The 23,874-nt window shown below is 37.5% G+C and overlaps 3 protein-coding genes across 4 annotated transcripts; 1 reads left to right on the top strand and 2 right to left on the bottom strand.

Annotated features, from left to right (window-relative positions):
- Positions 1–2,882: 2,882 nt before the first annotated feature.
- Positions 2,883–12,703, bottom strand: crtc2 (CREB regulated transcription coactivator 2). Of its 2 annotated transcripts, none has more exons than XM_077195952.1 (14): positions 12,355–12,703; positions 11,136–11,237; positions 10,900–10,992; positions 9,653–9,714; positions 9,437–9,505; positions 9,141–9,241; positions 8,648–8,718; positions 7,798–7,841; positions 7,510–7,712; positions 6,936–7,387; positions 4,866–5,582; positions 4,736–4,792; positions 4,468–4,615; positions 2,883–4,173 (listed from the first exon to the last, which is right to left on the bottom strand). In XM_077195952.1, exons 1-14 carry the CDS (start codon positions 12,532–12,534, stop codon positions 4,070–4,072), a joined length of 2,403 nt encoding a protein of 800 aa, XP_077052067.1. In that variant the 5' UTR covers positions 12,535–12,703; the 3' UTR covers positions 2,883–4,069. The 2 variants fall into 2 exon arrangements, with proteins under 2 accessions (XP_077052067.1, XP_077052066.1); XM_077195951.1 differs by having other exon boundaries at positions 9,437–9,508; positions 12,355–12,691.
- Positions 12,704–13,339: 636 nt separating this feature from the next.
- chrac1 (chromatin accessibility complex subunit 1) lies at positions 13,340–14,679 on the top strand. The gene is made up of 3 exons (XM_077195990.1): positions 13,340–13,553; positions 13,758–13,884; positions 13,972–14,679. The coding sequence occupies exons 1-3, from the start codon at positions 13,401–13,403 to the stop codon at positions 14,049–14,051; spliced, it is 360 nt and encodes a 119-aa protein (XP_077052105.1). The 5' UTR covers positions 13,340–13,400; the 3' UTR covers positions 14,052–14,679.
- LOC143702300 (uncharacterized) lies at positions 14,677–19,944 on the bottom strand. The gene is made up of 3 exons (XM_077195988.1): positions 19,678–19,944; positions 17,228–17,754; positions 14,677–15,173 (listed from the first exon to the last, which is right to left on the bottom strand). The coding sequence occupies exons 2-3, from the start codon at positions 17,731–17,733 to the stop codon at positions 15,035–15,037; spliced, it is 645 nt and encodes a 214-aa protein (XP_077052103.1). The 5' UTR covers positions 17,734–17,754; positions 19,678–19,944; the 3' UTR covers positions 14,677–15,034.
- Between the last annotated feature and the right edge of the window lie 3,930 nt (positions 19,945–23,874).

Genomic DNA, 23,874 nt, shown 5'->3' on the forward strand with positions numbered 1-23,874 from the left:
TGTCATAGAAAAATAGCAAAAAAAAGTGTCGTGTAAGAATATGCATGTAACACCATCGGCACATCTAATTACGTAATCTAACCCTTGAACCAAGGACTCTAGAAACATTACTGGTCAACAATGAAGGGATAAAAGCACCGAAATTTGTATAAGAATGCTGAAAAAGAGCAGCAATAGTGTTTCTGTGAATCTGGTTATATCCATCTTTCTTTAAAGGATTGGCTGTCCTCACTCAGGCCAGTGGAAGAGATGGGATCAGAGAGTCAGGCGGGCCTCACCTACCGTTCCGCTCTCTCCTTATCCCATTAGGTGCTCTATGGCTGCCCAGTAAACCATGGATACAGGCACAGGGATAATCCACCCTAACACTTAGGGACTCATTCAACGCTCTCTCCATGCCTTTTATATGTTGTTAACTCTATTATGTACAGGGGAAGGAGAAAGAGCGAGAGAGGAGAGGAATCTTGAGTCGTATACAGGATCTGATCAACAGTGCATTCTGGGTTCAACTTCATTTACACGATTAAGGATATCAGAGCAACTTTAGACCTGTGCTTCTGTCACTGGGAGATTTGAGAAGGATCAGCAACTATAATAGAGACAGTGCAAGACAGTGAGATGATAATAAGAGGTTTATGGAGATGCAAGTGGAAAAAGAAGAGAGAGGGAAAGGGATAGAGGGAGTTTTTATCTGCAGTAAAGCAGGTGAAAGTTCTTAGGTTGTAGCAAGAATGGTGCATCTGAGCACTTTTTCAAAGAATAATTTTAGTAAAATAATAGTAATAAAGGTAGAGAGATTAAATGGTGGGGAAAAGAGAAGGGCATTGAATATTTAAAAAAAAAAAATATTCATTGCTAAAACACTTAGTCAAGTCAAGTTTAACCAAGTCTCTACCTTTCTTGCACAGAACAACCTCCTGGATAACAACCAGTATGGTTTCAAAAGCGGCCACTCAACTGAGACGCAGTTATTGAAGCTCTGAGACTGGCAAGAGCAGCTTCCGAATCATCAGAATCATCATCCTGCTGGACCTGTCTGTTGCTTTTGACACATTTAACCACCAGATCCTCCTGTCAATCCTAAAGAAAAAGGGCATCTCAGGAACCACACTCCAATGGTTCAAGTCTTACCTCTCAGGTTGGAGGGGTGAGGTGTCTAAGACCCAACATCTAGCTAATGGGGTGCCTCAGGGCTCAGTGCTTGGACCGCTCCTCTTCTCCATACATGACGTCACTAGGACCTTTCATTCCAAAACATGTTTTTTCCAATCACTGCTACGCTGATGATGCACAACTCTACCTCTCATTCCAGCCTGATGATCTGGCGATAGCTTCTCGCATCTCAGCCGGCCCGACAGACATTTCTTGCTGGATGAAGAACCACCACCTTCAACTAAACCGTGCAAAGACAGAACTGCTTGTGCTCCCAGCCAACCCAACACTACACCACAACTTCTCCATTCAGCTAGGTTCGTCATCCATAACTCCATCCAGGACAGACACTACCTGGGAGTTGTGAATGATGATCAGTTAAACTTCAGACCATACTGCTAGAACTGCCAGGGTTCTGCAGATTTGACAACATTAAGAGGATCAGGCCATTTCTATCAGAGCATGCTACACAACTCCTTGTCCAAGCGCTTGTACTATCCAGACTGGACTATTGTGATGCTCTCTTTGCAGGCATGCACTGTCAAACCTCTGCAAGTGATCCAGAATGCTGCAGCAAAAGTGACTTTAAAGAGCCAAAGAGAGCACCTTCACACCTCCCCTTAGAACCTTGCACTGCTTGCCATTGCCGCTCTCATCAAATTCAAGGCACAATGTTTGCCTACAGAACAACCACTGGCTCTGCACCCCTATACCTAAACTCACTAGTTCAGACTTATGTGCCATCCATAAGCTTGCATTCTGTAAGTGAACGCCACCTTGTGTTGCCATCTAAAAGAGACACAAAATCACTTTCACAGACCTTTATCTTGACAGATCCAAGCAGGTGAAATGACCTGCCTATCTCAACCCGAGCTGCTGAATCTTTAGCCATCTTCAGCTGAGGACGCATCTTTTTCGTCAACACTTGACCCATTAATACTAACTCTTACCATTCTATATCCAAAAAACAAAAACTTGCTATGTGTACTGTGCTAGATTAACTGGGACTAGTCACGACAATTGCATATTGTTGCCCTATTGTTGGTTTGATTGCTTCTATTACTCTCCTCATTTGTAAGTCGCTTACTATAAAAGGGTCTGTTAAATGATTCAATTTAATTTACATGTAAAAAGTCCTATTAGCCGAGTGCCACAACCAGTGTTATTATCTTATATTAACTAAAACAAACTTTTCTGTAAATAAAAATAAATATTAGTTGAAAAACTAAGCGAAAATTAGAAATGTTGCATTGGCAATAAACTGAAATAATTTATTAAAATTAAAATTGAAACTAAAATAAAAACAAATCAAACCTAAATAGCAATTAAAAAAATAAAAAACCACACATAACTAAATAAATTAAAAATTAACAAAAATTAAAAATATTAATAAACATATAATAAAACAAAACCAAAACCTTGGTCACAAATCAGCGCATTAACATAATATTTATATAATAGAATAGAAAAAAAGATAGTGATTATAATAAAATAAAATATGAAAAATCTTTAGTTAGAGTTGATGTGGATGATCCATCACCTTTGGGCCCTATGGGCATTAGCACTTATACAGAGGTTAATAATTATTACAGCTTTACTAAGTATTAATTAGGTACAATTTGCATATTCATACACAAAGACATGTTTGACTTTACTATGAGGGTGAACCTGAGGTAAATTGGTAAATCAGTCCAACACTTAGTAACAATATTTGAAAGCATACACTTGGATGCATTAGTCCACTTTTTAATTGCAATACTTTGTGGAATTTACAGATGGTGTTTCTGTTCAAATTATGTTATTAAGAGGCCGATTTACATGACAGTTTTCAACTAAAAACAGAAAAATCTGTAGGCGTTTTGGCCATTAATTTGGCCGCGAATTTGTAAAAATGGTTATTATTTATAATACGTGTTCAGTCAATTTTTCTTTACAAATTAACATCGCCACCTACTGGCCTGGCAGCATAATACAGCTTTTCTTAGTCGTTTTTACGGATATGTGTGAACGAGACCGTTTTTGGCAACGTTGTCATCTGTACATGAAACTTTCCAAAAAATGCCAAGGACATTTTTTTCTGTTTTTAGTTGTCATGTAACCGAACCCCAAATTCTGTCAGTTATGAAAAAACATATGCATATTGAGAAAAATCTCAATAAATTTAATTTCTTATTGAAGACAAATACTGTAAAATAACAATATCACCTCTACCAGAGAGTGATAAAGCAAAATCAATATGAAAATACAATAAAACTGCATTATGAATATAATTGTGAATGATAAAACGGCAACTAAATGATAATATGAAAATTCAAACGCAGGTGTCAACAGTGAATCACAAAAAGTCACAAAAATGACCACCCAGAGAAAACACTGCAACATAAAGACTATAACATGAAAAAACAAATGGATATGATCAAATCTTTAAGCCAAGTCGGAGTTAGACAGAGTATAAGTTTAAAAATGTTTACTATCTTAATTTTAACCATCATGACAATATGGTTAGTTAAAGAAGTTGGCCCTAAACTAGCCAAAAATATTTTCTTATATTTCCATATTATACGGGCAATTCTATGCAGTACGTGAAAATGTACATGTCCTAATCAACTCATACATGACATCACCACATGTATCTGTACATAAACAACCTATTTCTATTGATAATTAAATATAACTAAAACTTAATTAAGGCACATAGACCTGCTATCTAAGACCTTTGTGTGCAAAAACTATTTATTAAAACATAATTTTCATGTTTGTTCCCTTTATAGGACCTTTAAGCCAATTTATGGTTTATATTCTATTTGACTCGAAGGACTATATTTCGAGTTCACTGGCAAAAAAATTCCTTTAAAAAGGTACTTGTCCAAATAAATGCGTCACAATGTGGATGTTTTTGTGCCCTTTTATGACACATTCATGGCCAACCTAAGTTACTGTCCAGGCCAAATGTTTCTAGATCAAATTCCAGGATGGAGTCCGGCAGTCCTGATATGTCCTGGTCCAGCCAGGATGACGGGTCTGAAAAAGGTGGAGAATTAATTGGTGAGAGAAATAAGTGAATGACTTATTTTAATTTGTAATAATATTTCACAATGCATTTTTGTTCTCAGTTTGGGCCACTTTTTTCTCCTCCAGTGTGTGCTCCATATCCTCCTATATCATACTACACGAGCTACAAAAGCCTGATGCATCAAATATAAAACTCATGTAAATAAGCTACAATAAACCATTTCAAAAATGAGATTTTTCTGACTATAATTTAATACTCCAGCCTTTACAGGATTAAACTGGCAGCTCATATTTTAATCTTACCAGATGAGTTGATGTTGAAAACATTGTGTGTGTCTCCAGCACTGCAGCTTTGGTTCTGCTGTGTTGGCTGTTCGTTGCTTTCTGAAGCTTCACAGTTGAGATCTGACCCGCTACTGCCACCTAGAGGATCCTTCTGAAGCGCTCCAAGCTGAGTGGGGAGAGAAATCTTCAAAATCAGTGGTAAATGCAGCTCAGCCACACACCATATGGCCAAGACAGTGTATACGTGTGCAACCTAAGCTGATGATTAATGAAATAAGCAATGTACCTGCTGAGAAAGGGCCTTTGCTTGGCTAGGGGTAAGATGCAAGCCGACATATGATTCCTGAAACAAAAAAGGTGTTTTTCATCATCTTCATTAAGTCTGGTTCATACACTCTAATGCAAACAGGGCTCACCTTGTTCAGTTCAAAACCTTTATCCTGCAAACTTTGATTCGCTCCGTCTACTTCACTTTCCTTACAATGAGTGGCTTTCAATCCCTCTCCTTGAGTCTCGCGGACCGCGACTTTAGATTGGGGTTTTGCTTCCTCCGGCATCTGCATACAGTGTCTACGTTTCACCTGCATGTGTTGCAAGTCATGTGTGCCTGTCATGTGATTCCAGTTTTTCTCCTGAACCGGAGAAGGGAAAGTTGCAGATTGATGTATATGTTGACCTTGATATTGGCCCTGTTGGCAAGGCAAATGCCACTGCTCCCCAGACATCTGATGATGCTGGAACTGTGTGTAGAGCTGATGATGATGATGATGATGTTGCTGCTGCTGCTGCTGGGAAATCGCTTGCTGCAATACTTGTGGTTGGTGAGTCTGGGAATGATACTGTAACTGCTGTTGATATTTAGCATGCAGCTGTGAATGATGCTGCTGGTGCCGACCGTGTTTGTGAGTGTGATGTTGTTGCGTCTGATTGTGTGTTTGTTGATGTTGTGGCTGGTGGTCATTTTGAATCCACTGTTCCATCTCTGGGATAGACTGATCCTGTGCCTCTGGCTGGAAATACTGCCGCATTGGCTGATGGGACAGCGGAGGAGCGGATCGGAGATGCTGACTGCAGGGATATGCCGGTGGCTTTGTCTCCTTCAGAACTTTGTTGGGGTTGAGAAGAGGAGCACCCTGTGAGAAACATTCATACAAAATATTATAAATAATAATATATTATTATAAAGAAAATAATAAATAGTAAAATAAATAATGAGAACATCATAAATAATAAAATAAGAAATTATGACCAGGAAGATGCAAGTTGCTTTGTTCTGAAACTTCTAGGTGATCCAGAGTATGTCTGCATGGTTATGGTATTTAATTACTAAATAAAATAAACTAAATAAAAACACTATGAGTACTTGATCAAAATAAAGCAAGTTTTTCTTATTCATGACATTATTATAGTTACATATGTATAATATATATATAATGTAATGTAACTGTAATTCTTCACATTTATATAGCGCTTTTCTCTGCACTCAAAGCGCTTTACATAGAAGGGGGGAATCTCATGTGCAGCATCACCTGGATGATGCAACGCCAGCCATATTGTGCCAGAACGCCCATCACACACCAGCTTACTGGTGGAGGAGACAGAGCGATGGAGCCAATGAGTCTATATAGGGATGATTAGGAGGCCATGATGTACAGAGGCCAATGGGCAAATTTGGCCAGGATGCCGGGATTACACCCCTACTCTTTCGAAGGACATCCTGGGATTTTTTATGACCACAGAGAGTCAGGACTTCGGTTTAATGTCTCATCCGAAGGATGGTGCTTGTTACAGTATAGTGTCCCCATCACTACACTGGTGCGTTAGGACCCACACAGACCACAGGGTGAGCACCTCCTGCTGGCCTCACTAACACCTCTTCCAGCAGAAACCTACTCAGCCCTGCTTAGCTTCAGTGGGCGACCAGTCTTGGGCTACAGGGTGATATGGCTGCTGGCATGTATATACTGTATATATATATATATATATATATATATATATATATATATATATTTAGTTCAGTCATGAAACTCTAGAGGGCGCAGGCTGAGAGATCCTTTACATGCAATCTCAAGCAATCACATCATTAACGCATTGCATAAGCTGATTGGCCTCTGCTGATCCTGCAGCCAATGAGATTGCTTGCTCAACACTTAAATAGTCTGGTCTGACTAACAGCATGTCTAGTGTGCAGAGAGACGTGCCAGTGCTGATATTTCTGAAATTTCAGATCTATAGCAGATCTAGTCAACCAAGACCAAATACATTAACACTGCCATATTCAATAACATGCTAAAACTATTTCAAGAGTTGTCATAATTAAATTATATAGATGGATGAATGGATAGATGGATGGATGGATGAAAGAAAATGTAAAAATTAAAGGTAATTCAATATATTTAAAAATACTATAGTACTATTTAAATAATTTTAAGGACCCACAGACAGTCTGTGAGCAAGTACGATTATCAACAATCTTCATATCTTGCCTGTGATATAGAAGACATTGTTGGAGACGCTGTGGGTGAAAACTGCTTTGGATGCTGCCAGCGGGACTCTCCACCACTGGGCACAATGAGTGGGCTGAGCTGGGCCCTCTTCCGTGATGTGGTGGCATGGGCGAGGCCAGTTACACGTGGAGAACCAGAGAGAGAGGAAGAGGAGCAAGAGGGAGATCCGCCAATTCCACTGCTGTGACTGCAGCGGCTGGCAGACGACTGGATGGACTGGTTACTCAGAGAAGAGCTACTGAGGGAGGACTGCAGGGACTGGTTGCTGAGCGATGAATGCAGGGAAGAATTGCTAAGGGACAGGCGCAAGGAAGCGGAGCTCAGGGAGCTGGGTAGGGAGTGGCTGCTGAGACAGGTCTGGATGTTGGGATTGCTGTGTGAAGACTGGAGCAAAGGGTTACTTAAAGATGCCTGAAGAGATGAGGACAGACCTAAAAAGACAAAATTGTGTCATTCATTTGCATCATGTTTGCATTGTAGTTAATCCATTGAAAAATGATCATAATGTGGCATGAATAAGCAATGCAATTCGAAATTCGAATGCAAATCATACCTGGCAAGTTAAAGTCGGCCATAAAGCCAGGGTGCATGTAGGTGTTGTTCAGGTGATCGGCACCGCTGTGGTGCTCAGCATCCTGGCCTGCAGGAAGAGGAGAAGGCAGGTGCAGGCTGGAGAGGTCTGGAAGAGAGCCACACGTACTGAGGGCCGATGGGACAGGGAGGGAAGACACCTGCTGATCAGGCAATGGGAAGTTGCTGGAGAGACAGCAAACATTGTTTATACAGTGTTTATAGAAGAAAAACTGCGATAGCTTAATTACGAAGACTGAAAGGAACTTACTGAATAACAGGCATTTCGCATTCTGATGATGACATTGAGGGAAACTACAAAAGAAGATGCAATGGAGATAATGAGCATTTGGTTTATCAAATAAAGTGCTTAAAGTGACCAAAATTATGCTGTTTTAAAGGTTCCTGATTTTGCCTCGGCTATACATGCATCAAATGTCAAAAAACATTGCTCATCACCTAATTTCTCAAAGAGTCTGAAAACTATTCATACAAATATTCACTCTCATTGAACCCCTTCTTTCCTAGAGCATACTCTGCTCTGATTGTTCAGACGGCCCAGTCGTTGTGATTGGTCTATTGATCACAGTGTGTGTCAAACGCCTGTTACCATATCTGAATTTCAGCTCTGGATGCTTCCTCGGTTCTTGATACACAGTGATATGAACAGTAATGATGGCATCAGTTTTATGGTATCAATTCGAGCTGGTGATGTGCATCAAAGTGGATTCGCAGCACTGAAAACAGTTTCCTCTCGACATGTTGATAATGACAACACGATCCAAAATCTTCCAGGCCTCAGCTATAACTACAGTGTTTGAGGGTCAAAGTAGATGTTGTTCACGGGCAGCCAATGAAGACCATAGGTTGGCATTATGCAGATTTGTTAGATTGTTACGTCGGTATAAAATAGTGAGACTGGAATTACTGATGACTCATTTCAGCAGTTCAGAATCGATTATTTCTTTAAGGGGACAATGACTTTAGTTTTTCATTATGATCTTTATAACCTTTTACATTCATAAACAGCTTTATTACACATAGCATGAAATGTAACATTCGCATAAAAAGCATAATAGGAGCACTTTAAGAACAATTTACCAATGAGGCAGAATACCTACCTTCTTTAGTTTGGGAGATTGTGTCTCCTCTTGAATATTTTCTTCAATTAGTGGTGCAGGATGCGCAAATCCTTAAAGAATAAGTTTCATTCAAAATAAGCAAGTAATTTAAGACAAAATACTTATAATATTATATAAATAATATTTTCATGTCATGTTCATATCTGCAACAGTCTCATCTAAAGTGAAGTTTACTGACTGATTATATAGCACATTACATGTTAGCCTGTACTACCGTTTTTTATGTTTTTTTAAAGTCTCAACAAAGCTATATTGATTTGATAAAAAAAAAAACAGTAAAAACAATGATATTGTGCAATATTATTACAATTAAAATTAATAGTTTGCTATTTTAATTCATTCCCGTCTCTTTTGATCAATTTAATGTGTCCTTGCTGAATTAAAGTGTTCACACACACACACAAAAATCTCACAGACCCCAAAAATTGGAGCGGAAGTGTATCTTACAAGATAAAGCAACTGTTAAACTCACCATGGTGTCTGGTTTGAGGGTTCAGGGTTTGGGCAGATTTGGGATGGCCATGTAATTGGGTGTTTCGCACACTGGTGTGGAGCGCTGAGTCAGAGTTGGTTCTGAGAGGATAAATAGGATTAGAGAGTGATGGGTGTAAGCAGGGTGATGTGGGAGTCGATAACATTTTCTAAGTCTTCCAGAGTTAAAGCAAGTTCATCCCCAATTAGAGAGATCAGTGGGCGTAACTAATACCATTATTGTACACGCGCAAGAGCTGATCTTGGATCAGCAGTCTTCTTCCGACTTCTTTTTACCTATTTAGAGCTGTCAGAGGAAGACGGACCATCTGGCTCTTCTCAGTGGCAGAACAACTGGACCAGTTTCTGCTTGGACACAAGCAAAAGTACTTAAAAGTACTAATCAAAACACTGGCACTAAAAAAATTCAGGGAGCTCAAACCCCATGATTGTGAACCTAAAGATAGTGTCATGATTGTGGTAGACTTCAGCACATTTCTTCTATAAGCTTACCTTCTCCAGTTAGGACCTCGGGGAGGAGAGAGGTGGGAAGAGAGATAGGGAGCGCTTTCAAACTGTGAAATGAAGTTAAGGTTTAAAAATACTGAATTTTGGCTCTTCTCAGACCTTGCAACCTACAATGTTCCATAAATTCTGCAATTGTTTATGATTAGTATTTCAAAAAATAATTTACAGATTATACACTAGGTTTGGGGTCGGTAAGGTTTTTTCTCTAACAGTATGCTAAAATACAGTAAAAACAGTAATATTATAAAATATGTTACAATATAAAATAACTAGTTTTCTATTATAGCTGAATTTTCAGCATCATTGCTCCAGTCTTCAGTGTCACATGCTCCTAAAGAAATCATTCTAATATGCTGATTTGATGCTCAGGAAATATTTCATTTTATTTTTGCTGCTTATTATTTTTATGGAAACTGTGATACACTACCATTCAAAAGTTCAGGGTGAGATTTTTCTTCTTTTTTAAAGAACTTAATACTTTTCTTCAGCAAGGATGCATTTTCACTATTATCATCAATGCCGAAAGAGCTGCTTAATATTTTTGTGGAAACGGCAAAACATTTTCTTCAGGATTCTTTGATGAATAAAAAGGTTTAAAAGAACAGCGTTTATTTGAAGACAGAATTTCTTTGTAACATTAGAAATATCTATACTGTTACTTTTGATGAATTTAATGCATCCTTGCTAAATGAAAGTATTAATTTCTATAAAAATCTTAAAGAATGTTTTGAATGGTAGTGTACTTAAGTGTAATACTGTGTGTGTAGCATAGTGTAGCACTTAATGCAGTTAAAAGAATAACATAGAAAAAAATATATATTCACTATAACAATTTACATGGCTTTTCCGGTGGTGGTGAAAATGACCAATATTAAACATAACTGTTCTCTGTATGCAACCATTGTCTGTGCACATATTTATCAGTACAATACAAAACTAAAACAACACAATTTTTAAGATTAGAGTTGTTGCAATATTCCTTTCATATTACTATTAACATAAGATTATCAGCGGTAACACTTTATTTTGATGATCCACTTTAGACATTCTACTAACTATAAGTAACTTTGCAACTACATGTCTACTTACCCAAAACCTAACACCTAATCCTAACAGTCTACTAATATTCTAATGAGAGCTAGTTGACATGTAGTTGCAAAGTTACTAGAATGTCTAAAGTGGACCATCGAAATTAAGTGTGACCTTATCAGCCATTGTAAAAGTGTGGATACATGTCTCTTGTGCGGCCTGCCAAGAGGACTAGGCTGGACGTCTCTGTACTCTTCATCTGCCTCCAGGAGTTGCTGTGTGAGATAACTCGGGTACTGTAAATAGCAGAAAGGCAAATCAAATGCAATTCATTCAAAGAAAAAGGCCTGACATTGAAAAAGAAACATAATTTCTGCCTGTTTCTCCTTTATTTATAAGGAGGGGAGGATAATAATGGAGGACAATAAAAATCCCTCACCTGGCTCTCCGTGGAGCATCTTGACATCTGATTGACATTTGGCAGCGATCCTCCATAGTACGGGACCGAGTCACTGGTTTGCCGAACTCTCTCAGCCTGAACCTGAGGAGGGAATGAATAGATGACCACTGGTCACAGACAGAAGCACAACACAAATCTCTCTTTCCCTCCACAGACTGCTTTACCCTCAGGGGAACAAACACCAGTTACATCATAATTTAAAACAGACACTGTACCTGGGATTTACAGATCCCTTTGCCTCAGTCTGCAACACTGATGTGAAACAGACCCTAGATGAGTGACTGACAAAGTGCTATTTATGTGCATTGACATAATCCACGTTGTGAACCTGCTGAATCACAAGTCCATATACAGATGGTAAGCCATTTAATCCAAAAAAATCTTACTACAATTTACTTTTGATTTTAAAAGGTCTAATACCGTGTAGAATACATCTGCTGTAAATAGTTACATGACCAGAACTGTTTAACACTGCTTTAACTTGATAAAACATCGGCATATAGCTACAACTACCATATTTGGTACATGCAATATTTCAAGGGTCTAATGTTATTTATTTATTTATTATGAATATTGCGGTTTCGTGTAAGTCATGATCACAGATGTAAACACAGAGCCCGATTTTTAGCTGATTGGTTTACAATATAGACGTATTGTTACATTAAAACAAGTAAAAGTACAACGAAATATGCATTTATTTGTGGACAACAATTTATTTTTCCTTATGTAATTATGTTACTTCATTGTTTGAAACTTTATAATGTATCTCATAGTCCAACCAGTAGTTTTTGACTAGTTTCCATTCAGTTAAAATCGTGACCAGGTAAAAAATACAGACTTATCATTAGTTTGAAATATTAATTTATTTTAGAAAATGTGTTATATATGACTTAATTAATATACAAAAGGCAAGCAGAAGTCAAAATGGGAATAAACGGGTTAATATGTACTACAAAGAGAACAAGCCCCAAACATAGCCTAACTGTTTACTATAAGTAATTTTTTACTTCCTTTTTGTTTTCTTGTTTCTGACATCGCACTTCCTAAGAAACCCCAGTAACGTTAGCAGTACCTAAAGCTGTTAGGAATCAATAAAACTGAGTTTAAACAGCCGCAATAACATTATAACGGAGCCCAGGTCAAATATATGACAAGTGTCGTAAACACGCCTGACATGTCCTGTATCGAGTAGACTCACCCTGATAGAAGTAATGTCCATCATAACCTCTCGGAAAGCGGCTGTGTCTTCAGCCTGTCGCTGATTGTGAAGCGCGATTTTCTCGCTGAATTTCCGCGGATTGCAGGTCCCAGGCGCTGGTCCGGCTCCGGGCCCCTGTCCGTGTCCCATTTCCCCAAGCATAGCGCCTGACAGATGCATTATTTCGTCAAATAAGATAAAGTTAGCTGGCCAGAGTTCGACAAGTGACCCAAGAAAGCAAGACTTTTGACAACGGTGCGCAGTGCATTGTGGGTAACGCAGTCCTGAACGCTATAGTAAACATCGTTGCCAAGCTCATTCGTTATCTGTGAAGTGCACACGCCCAACTACTGTCGAGGAGGGAAAAAACAACTCTGGTATTTCGGGAAACGTAGTTTATACAAATTTAACGACTACCATGCGGACAGTTTTGTTGCCAGACTTTCTGTCGCATTAAAAAAAGCTTCCTAATTAAAGTAAACATTAAAATACTTGTACTTAAATACTTTTAAATCATTTAACAAAAAGTTAATAAATTATGTTATGTTACATTTAAAATGTTTTAAAAATGACGTTATATTTGCCATTTTAATTCGTCCCATCAACATTAAAAAAAGTGTGTGTATATATATATATATATATATATATATATATATATATATATATATATTATATTATATTAATAAACTGACGTTCTTAGCTGCATTATAATTATTACGGGAGAGAAAAAATGTGTGGGGCCATGGTGTCAACAAGTTTGAAAACCAATATTTTAGATAATTTAACATAGCACTTTTACTAATAAATTAAAGATAATAATGATAGAAACATATGGTCGCTTTGCATATCTAATACATACATTAAAAATCAGCTTACACTTATTCGTTTCTCTTTTCTTATCTTCTGAAAAGATTCTCAAAGGACTACAAACGATTTGTCTTAAAACTACAGTTCCCATGTAAACGTCATCCAGTGAGGTCTCGTTGAAAGCCTGCAGATTGATTTACTTCCGTTAAGCTTAAAACACAGCGGCTGCTAACAGAAACATGTCTGATAGAAACATGGAGGAAAAAGTTGAGCAAGCTACAAATAGTAAAAATATATCTCTGCCTATGTCGAGGGTGCGATTAATCATGAAAAGTTCTCCCGATGTGTCCTGTATTAACCAGGACGCTCTTTTCTTGACAACAAAAGCAACGGTAATTTGGTGTGTTATTAATCATTGGTCAGTTGGCAGGCTAACTGCCTTATTCAGTTGAAAAGCTGTTTTGTTTTTTGTCGCTATGAACATTTGCGACACAGGTTACGTTAACTTTTAGTTTAGTAAGAGTACTAGCAAACGACTGTTATACCATTGACTGATGTTTATATTACTGTGTGACCCCTTCATACTTTCCTCATAGGAGCTTTTCGTCCAGCACTTGGCTCTGTCCTCATATAAAAACGGTTCCGGTAAAGGGACAAACACACTGTCATACAGTGATCTGGCCAGGGCAGCAGAGGAGTCGGAAACATTTCAGTTTTTAACTGGTGAGTCCCGGTCTTCTGTAATGATGACAAACACAATTCAAACCACATGAAGTGGTGTGTAAACAGTTTTGTCTCTTCTATTTTTAGATATCCTTCCTAAGAAAATCTTGGCTAGAGATTATCTGAAGTCACTGGAAGAAATGGACAAAGATGATGACGACCTGTAGTGATGAATGGCAAATCGGAGGAAATCACTGTGAACTGGTTCTGACACTCCCTTACTAGAACAGTGGATAAAGTCATAGGACGTTGTCTTACAAATAAGGACATTTCACCCAAAGAGTTGTTTTAGAGAGGTAACATACATGTTTTACTTACTGTAGTCTGTATGTTTTAGCACCCAGTTACACTATGCTGTTTAAAATGTTCAATAGCCACTTCTGATTCACAACAGGAAGCACAGGAAACCAGTATATGTGGAGCTGTGTAATGCATTGGTGTTTTATTGCTACTTGACACCTTGATTTGTATGTTTTTTGAAGATTTGTTTTTTTATTCAGCTGCAACAATCCAAACATCTATACAGTCCAATCCATTCATTGTGAAATTAGACTTTGCTTATGTATGCGTCTTCTAAATAAAATTATATTTCTCAGGGTTTAGAGAGGTATTTTAGAGGTATATTGGATGACCACTGTTGCTTTAACATTTTAACCACTTCACCGCTGAAGATAAAAACACATTGGATTCATACTTAAGTCTGGACTGCAGCTGAAGATGTATTTAGTGCACTGTATAGTTTTTAAATGCTTGAACAGTTTGATTTTGTATTTGAATAAATGCATTTGCTGATTATGTGTTCATCCTATTTTTAATATGGCAATCAGTCATGCAAAATCAAATGAACCGTTGTGTTAGTGACATTTTTCTTGATCACAGGCTATTTTAGACAAAATTGTACCTTACAATTTATTATGGAACAGTGTTTAGTCTGGGGGTATAAAAATAGATTTTATTTCTAGTACCTAGTAACTCACTAACTAAATAGAGTGGAAGAACGAGGGTGGGGGGGAAGTACATGATAATATTAGCATGCAGTATATGGTCATATATGTCTTTTTTTGTTTGTGTGATTAAATGTAATAAAACATGCATTATTGTTTTTTCACATGTCTGTTTAACATGGGCTTGTGTTGCTCAAATTAAATTACTAGGGTAGTAGTTTGGCCAGTCGCAGTTGCATAGTGTTCAAAGACCTCTCCAGATTGGCGAGGTGTTTCTCCAGAAGTGCTGCTACTTGCTCCCTGTTTGCAATGGAGTCTTTCGTGATTTCCATTTGCTCCTTCATACTATGAGAGAGAGAGAGAGAAACTTGTTTCATGTGTTATAACATTTTTGAATTTATTTGATATAGGAGAAAACAACCTGTGTTGACATTATGTAATCATATACAGTCTTTCCACTATCTCCAACATAGAGTGCAACAATCGGGTTGCAGAAGTAAGGACTTTTTTTTTTATTAAGTTATCTCCATAGAGCAATTGATTTTTAATGATAATGACCTGTATTGGCTGCAAGTTTGTTAAGTGATGGTATATGCTTTTGTTGAAGCCATCAGCCTGTATTGTTGTTATACAACTTTTTATATTATATTTAAACAGTGGAATTCTTTGTTGCAAAACTACATTACCCATGATTCTGCAAAGTAATCTCCCCAAATCCAAAAATCGCAACTGGTGTAATCAAGCCAATCTCCCAACACTCTCAAACTACTTAATGCTTGTGTGTGTGTGTATATATATATATATATGCATATTTTGCATTAAACAAAAAAAATGTTGTGTCCTCATTAAGGGGTCAAACTCGTAGTCCTGGTCAAATGTGTCCGAACACCTCAAATTTAACATTTTTTTTTTCTTTCAGTAAGATCAAAGTAATATACTTTTATTTGGTAACACTTTACAATAAGGTTTCATTAGTTAATACTTTAACATGAACTAACAATGAACAATACTTTCGACATTTAGTAATATGTTATTAAAATCAAAAGTTGTATTTGCACTGTAAACTAACCTAAACAAACAATGGACAGCAGGATTTTTATTAGCTAACTAACAAATAAATACTGTAGCAAATGTATTGCTCAATGTTGATACATGTACAGTTAACACATTAACTTATGTTAACGAATGAGACAGTTAAGTGTTACCTTTTATTTAATATTTTGTTTTCATGGGATTTTAATGGTACTAATTAATATTTATGCAATAATTATGATCAATTTGTTTCCATCATTTTTACAATGTGCTAAATAAAATTATTACTTTTTTAAAATTCAAATCAAAGTTTGTAGTGTTCAAAGCTCATAGCTGGTTGGTTGGTTCATGGCTTATAACTCTTTAACAAAGACTTCTTAAAAAAAACTTTATGGGAAAAATGAATGGAGTTTTTCCCCCGGAAACTACTGGCATGGAACTTTCAAATTGTGAAGCAGCTGCTACTCTATTATTCGCCATGGTAAAATAAGTGAATAATTAATGTATAAATACATCCACACAAAACAAATGACTGCCGATATATTTGAAATACTCATAACTCCCCATTTTGTGGAAACAGTTTTTAAAGTTTAATATTTTAGTCCAAAAATATGGTTAATTTTCACTTTGTGCTCAGTTTTAATTAGAATCACATCCGGTTGGGCGTTTGCATGCAGTCTATCTGCAGAAATATTTCAATGCACTCAAATCGGATCCAAAAAGTCTGCATACGCTTCAAAAAAAGTCTCAGACGTCACACCAATTTGGCTGAACGTCTGATGCATATGGCACCCAAAATCAGAAACTCTTCTGGAGTTTCGAAGTCGTCATCTGATTGGTTGAATTCTACAGGATTTCCGTGTGACGTGTGCGTTGCGTCTCCACCTGGAAAGATGCCTTGATGTCAAACCCCCTTATGGAAAAAGCAAACCGTTGTGTTACAACTGTGATAATGAGCTCTTATCAGGATAAACTAAACGCTGGATTTTCAAAAGTATGTGAAGTATGTAAAGTTCACGGCATAGACACTTTAAAATACGTACAAAGGTTGTTATTGTAGGGACATCAACGTTATATTTTCGCACACTTAAACATGACGTGGAAACAAAAAACTAAGTGATTGGTTGCTTTACATGTTAGTCGGACGGCAAATAGGTGATTGGCCAATGAAAGCTGCAATGGAGTCCAGACCTTCTGCCGTCAGTCTAAAGGTCTGGCTACGCGAGACTAGTTGAAACTCCACACAGCTCCATCGGAAATGAATTTCTACCGTTGATGGAGATAGTGAAAAGACGACTTTACAGTAAAATTCTGCTTAATATTTTCAACCTCACGAATAACCATGAAAACATTCAAAACTCAATTACCTTGAGAAGGTATAATGCTCTTTCTCCTCCCTCCTCTTCTCATCCAAATCCATGAACACCTTCTGCATTGTATCGGCAGTCTGAGTCACGAAGAGATGGTCCGCCTGGACGCCCTGCACATCGTCCCTGGCCTGTTGATCATAGGACGCCCCCCCTTCCTCGACACCACTAGATCTGGATACAGCCTCCAGTGCCGCCCTGTTCTGCAGCACAAGGAGGCGTGAGCTCTCAAACTCCTCTGGTCCCGCTATATCATCCCAGCACACAGGGGAGGACGGAGGCAGCCAGAAGCGCTGAGTGCAGTTGGCCGGTCTGCCGGGCGTCTCTCTGAGAAAAGGACTATCTGCTGGAAAGCTGTTCAGGAGCTCGTGTAATCCAGAACCCCATTCCCAGTCCCGGTCCGAGCCACCCAGCTCAAGCTCGGTCAGTACGCTGCCCACCGAGTACAGCAGGAAAAGGCATCGGGACAAACACGTCCATCTCATTCTATCCTGGAGCAACCGCATACTGGTGCTATTGAACAGACACTAAACAGCAGTAAAAGAAAGCGATTTTTATTAACTGCCCTTAAAGGGATTGTTCACCCAAAAACAAAAATTAGCCATGATTTACTCACCCTCAAGTCAAGTGTACATGACATTCTTCTTTCAGACGAATACAATCGGAGTTATATTGAAAAATGCCCTGGCTCTTCCAAGCCTTATAATGGCAGGGAATGGCTGTATATTTTTTTGTAACTAGCTTCTGGGAGATGGCGAAAGAGTAACCTCTTGACGCACAACGTAATGACGAACGCGGAGCGCAGAGGATAGAGCAAAACAAAACACCAGTCACGAATTAGAAGTCTAAATCAGGAATTTTTAAAGAGAAATATCGGAGGAGCTTGAGTTTGTTGCCCAGCCCTGTTTGTTTGAATAGCGAGAGGCGTCAAAGCTAACGCTACTCCTACATCCTGCGTCATACATCGTCAAGTGTTACTCTTTTGGCGTAAGTTGACTTGCGTAGGCTGTCTGCCGGAAGGTAGTTATTTTAGTCGATGAAGTTTTAAATATGGATATTTTTCTTACACGAACGCATCACTTTGCTTCAGAAGGCCTTTATTAACCCCCCAGAACTGTGTGGAGCACTTTTATCATGGATAGATGCACTTTGATGGACAATATACAAAAAATATGCAGCCATTATACTGGAAAAATATATAGGCATTCCCTGCCATTATAAAGCTTGGAAGAGCCAGGGTATTTTTTAATGTAACTCTGATTGTATTCGTCTGAAAGAAGAATGTCATATACACAAAGGATGACTTGAGGATGAGTTAATAATGCGCTAATTTTCATTTTGGGTGAACTAACCCTTTTTCTGTTAAACTACACCAGTGTGAGCTTAGTGTATCAAACCCATATTCCTGACTTTGTAAGCACGATGCATACAGTTGTAATCGAAATAATTCAACCCCCTATTGCAAATCAGGTTTATTGGCAAAATTTACAGACTTTCAGCGATTTACACTAAAAATACATTTATAGAAACAGAAATGCCACATTTACATATCAGACAGGAGGGACTTCAAATGTTTTGTTTCAGTTGCTGTATTTTTAATTTATTGCTTTTCTTTAATACGTTATTAATATATCTTTAAGATAAGTGTAAAATGATTAACCAGTACATTATTCTTTGTCGTTTTGCTGACATCTACAAAATAGTGTAGCCTATTAAGTAGCCTATTAAGTTGCCAGTGGCACAGATACAGATCTAAAAAGGTTGATATTAGTAGCTAATGTAGTGTACGCCCCTAAATATTTATTCTTTTGGATTTTACCAGAAACGTAATGCAAGAAATGTTTTACTTTTTGTGTAAGGTTTAATGACAATTGCAGCCACCCAAATGCCACTTATTTTACAGAATCGCAAAATAATGATCGTTCTCAAATACATTTCCTCAACACTCATACTTGTTGGTCAGACGAAGAGGTCGAAGTATTATCATTAGGTTGCTGAGCTGGTCTTCATGCTAAAACTAATCTTTGATTGTGCCCAGAATTCACACTTTTCGAGGGAATCAGCCTAGTCTTATATTGCCACTGCTGTTAAGCTGGGATATAAAGTATTTAGAATCCAAATAATTACATTCATCTTTTTTTTTTTACTGTTCAAGTGTTATTGTAGCAAAACACGGACGAAATTCTGAACTAAATAAATAAATCTAGTTTATGAATAAACATTTAATCGAACTCTGTCGCAAAATAACATACGTAAAGACATGGTTATGAAACGTATAAATGCCATCGTGCATTTTCGTTATTGTTTGAAGTAAAATACCTATAAAATCTTTTTTTTTTTGTTGCGCAAACGCTTTTTTAAAAAACGTTTGCGCTTACAACAATTAAGTAAAGCAAAAGCATTTGACACCGTGAAATGTTAAAAACATTCAACATTTAATATAAACTTACCTCAGAGACTGTTGTAGATCAGCAGGAAGAAAAAGAGCTCGCGTGCTTCTCATAAATGAGCTATTGGAAAATCTGACTCGCTCTTCACAGCTCAACTCAGCGCTGCTCACAACTCATTTGACTAAAGTTAGTTACGCGAACTAAAGGAGCCCTTTTATTTTTACAAACATAATATTAAACTAAAACCATAAGCGTCAATATACAAAGTGAAATGGAAAGACAGGCTGAACGTCTTAAAGATGTTCTTGCAGTTCCAAAGTTTTGATCAGCTGAAAGAGTGGCCGTAGCTCAATACCTAGTGTGCTGCCTATCTAGACAGCATTTTTGGACATTTGCGAGCGAAATAACATGGCCTCTATATGCACTTTGTAGGTATCCACTTGGTTTTGAAACAGGGCCATTGTAAACTAAGGACTTCCCTGTCTGTGAACATGTTTTTTTTCCTTTTCATTGTTTAAGTTAATAGAAAGTTTAAAGTTGACACTCTCAGACACTCATAAACGCCATGACTAATTTTTCACAGATATACAAGGATTGTCGTTAAAAAGCCTTCCTTATTTGAGCTAAACTGTACAATATAAATGTTTGTTGTGTAGTGTAGTCTGAGAAGAAAAAGAAAGTTCTCTTTCAACATTGTTTTTTGGGTTTGCAAGAATCCACACAATCTGCGTTTACTTACAGATGTTTGTTTGGCGATCTAGAAAAACAAGCATAGAGGGATTTTTTTTTTTAAGTACAACATTATCTCAGCAAACTGGAATGGAAAAAAACCTGGCAAAAGCAGCAGAGATCCAGACTTCAGCAGAGGCTAGCATGTCCAAAATCATAAAATCTGGCCTATAAAACATTAAGACGCATCAGTCAGAGGAAATTAAGTTTATTAAATGATGCAATACACAGTCAAGCGAAAGTGAGCTATGTATTAAATTATACTTTTTCACATTATGTTTTAGCAGGGTTTACAGCATATCTCGGTTTGTAATCTTGCTTGTTAAAAAAAAAAAAGCTCACACTTTACATTATCAAGAAACGACAACAAGGAGCTTAGCAGTGAATGCAAACACATGAATCAGAAATTAAAGACTTCACCATGACAGGAATGACAGCAAATTTAATTTGGCATGTTATAAAGGAGCAAACACAAGGTTAAATGAAGAAATTGCTGATGTGAGAGGGAGGTGTGACACCACACGGCAGTGCAAGAAAGCCTTCGAATAGAAACTTTGGTCGCTCGGCTCTTCCATGACTAACATTGGACATGGTTTTCAAAAAATAAATAAATAAAATATTCAACTAGAGTGTCCCAGAAATAATAGTTGGTAATACACTTTGAGAACTTAAATCTTAAAAAAACAAAAAAAAAGAGAGAAGATGATTGTCAATTAACAGAGAGCTATTTGGGAGTGGGAGAGGAAGAAAAAAAAAGGACACTCCTACATTCTCAGGAGGTAGTTTTAATGGCAAAAACATATGGCCTGATCTGAAGTGATTTGCATGCTGTAATAGTGCATATTTAAGGCCAGGTATTCTTCACTATGATCCATCCATAAATGCAGTTCTAAGGCTACATTAAGACACAGGTGAGGGGATTGGGGACGAGAGGCAATAGCAGATACAGCCCTTAATGGCAATACCTGAGTCAACAGTAACTTTTGACTGCAAGACATCACCATGCAATAGTCATGATCAACTGAGCTAGAAGCTTGGTGATATCAGTGAACACGACAGAAAAGAAGTCAGAATTGCATTCGATGTGCATCACTGGTAATCTATTACATAGCGGCTCCGGTAAATCACATAATCTGAAGGTGCTTGCACAGCGCGTGGGCATCAAACCTCCCTATAGGGGACACTGTTTGAAAAATGAGGTTCACAAAAGAACAATAAATGAAGTTTATGCAGCATTTATCAGGCTTATGAGGTACTTCACATCTATACACTTTTTCGAAAAGACCAACAATTCATATGGTTCCTTAGAATTCCTATTGTAGCAGAAAATACCTCGTCTTAAATAGTCTTAGTCCGTGTGCCCAATTACAACAGGGCATCCTTTAAAACTGCTTAGAAAGTGCAAAATACAAATACTGATTCTATGCAGCATTCACTCAAGGTTGCATGATAAATGTACAAATTATTTAATGTGGAGCTGAGTATCAAATTAAAAGGATAGTCCCTCAATCAGGGGCGGGAGAGATTTTGAAAAGGCACACATACACGAGAAAAACACACTGGACGTTTTTAAGCTCACCAAAGAAAAACAAGAAACTTGATTGACTTCCTTACAACCTTTTGTACCTTAATATTTATCCCTCAAGAAACCCAAATGCCAGTGTATTTAGGATGCTAAAACATCCTTAATCAGTTTGAGAGACATCAAATCAAAACTGAATTCCCTTCATAAAATATAGCAAGGTAAAATATGCATCGACTACAATGAACGGCACTCCAAAGTCTTACATGGTAATGCTTAAATACAAATAGCTTATCGCAGACTCGTTGTGGGACTTTCATCAAACGGATCAGGATTTAATGAGTTATTGCAATACTGGATATAAATCAAGTTGTAGAATCAAGTATAATCCTAGCACTCCAAAGACAGTAAATCTCAGCGATGATTAAATTGCCATTTGACACAGGTTGACAAGCTGCTTCCACAGGAAAATCCTGTCAGTTTCCCCCGAACATACATTAAACACAAAGCAGTGGTCATTCAATGCTTCTAGTCAAGTATGTTATCCATAATATGGCACAATGCTAGTGATGGACATGGGGATGATGACACTGCCACATATCAGATCAACTCAACTCAGTCGATATCCATAAAGACCAAATCAGCCACCATGTTTTGGCAATAATCTTGGCCTGAACTCTCTTCCTAGCTATTTGTTCCAGCACCATTTCAGTCAAAATGTAAAGTGGAAAATGATTTTAACGAAGTCCTCTAAAAGCTGATGAGCATAAATCACTACATTTTAAAAAGGGAAACTTTCAGATCATAATTATTTTGGTCCCCTGCAAATTTGTTACATGCTGAAACATCCCTCATGTTTACAAATCCCACCATTACAAATTTTAAAAGTCGTTACAAAAAAAAATGTCCAACAAAACTAAACACTTAATACACAGTATAGGCTTGTGTTGTTTGGTCACAATTATTGTTCTTTGTCATGAGCACATATACATATATGTATAAGGGATATTTTAATGTTAGCACCTGACACTATTGAGGTAGTTTTTCAAAGTTGGTTTAAAAAGCCAGGTCATGAAGCTCTCAATTATTCCAATAAATCTGTCTCAAGACCTTATTTTAATTATTATACATGCATGCTCATGTTTGAATAAATAACATCAGCATGTAATGAACTAATGGAAGTGTGCTCTTTTTAACAGAATACTCAAGAGATCTTTATTATCCCTCACAATTTTGGTCATTTTAGACTACTCTTAAAACTAGTTTTGAACTAAGAAGGGAGGAAGAAATGCAAAAAAGTCTGAAACACTTGTATGCCGCCATGCCCCAATAAATCATCAAGCTGAATGGTAACTGACCTGTAATGAATTGAGTTGAGGTTTAGCTTGTGCACACAATGAATTGAGGCTCAGCAAGTATCACTGTCATGATTCACCATGAACACCACAGAGTTTTTGCTGGTAAAGCATAAGAGCTGTAAAACAGTTAGTGAATTTGGCTTATTGGGTTGACATACGAACATGGGTTTTATGGTATATCTCAAAAACCCTTTGGATGAAACGTCAGTTGGAAATTCTAGCGAACATACAAGCAATACACGGCAAAAAACATGAAACACCTAAAAATTGCCTTATGTACACAGTTTACAGTACAGCACCACAAGTGTCAGCGAAACATGGATCTTTGTGCCAGTGTGTATTCTGAATCAACTGCCCAAATGTTGCCACTCCATATCTGTTAATCTAGTACATCACAACCATGATTGGTGAGATAGTTCAAAATATGCATGAATAAAACCCAAACGATTCAATGCTGCTCTGAAAGTGCGTGCATAAAACAATCTGGAGCAAACAGATGAAAGTAATGTGGATGTTCTTTACCAGTACGCAAGTGTATGAAGTACATTCAAACTGTTCAGTTGTATATTTATAGTTTTAGCAGGTCATAAGGTAGCATCTTTGAAACTTGCCAACTTAGGAATTTAAAAAGCAATGAGAACAGTAACA

This window comes from Siphateles boraxobius, unplaced genomic scaffold (assembly GCF_051911475.1).
Source record: "Siphateles boraxobius isolate OS27281-9 unplaced genomic scaffold, OSU_SipBor_1 35, whole genome shotgun sequence".
NCBI classification, from domain to species: Eukaryota; Metazoa; Chordata; class Actinopteri; order Cypriniformes; family Leuciscidae; genus Siphateles; species Siphateles boraxobius.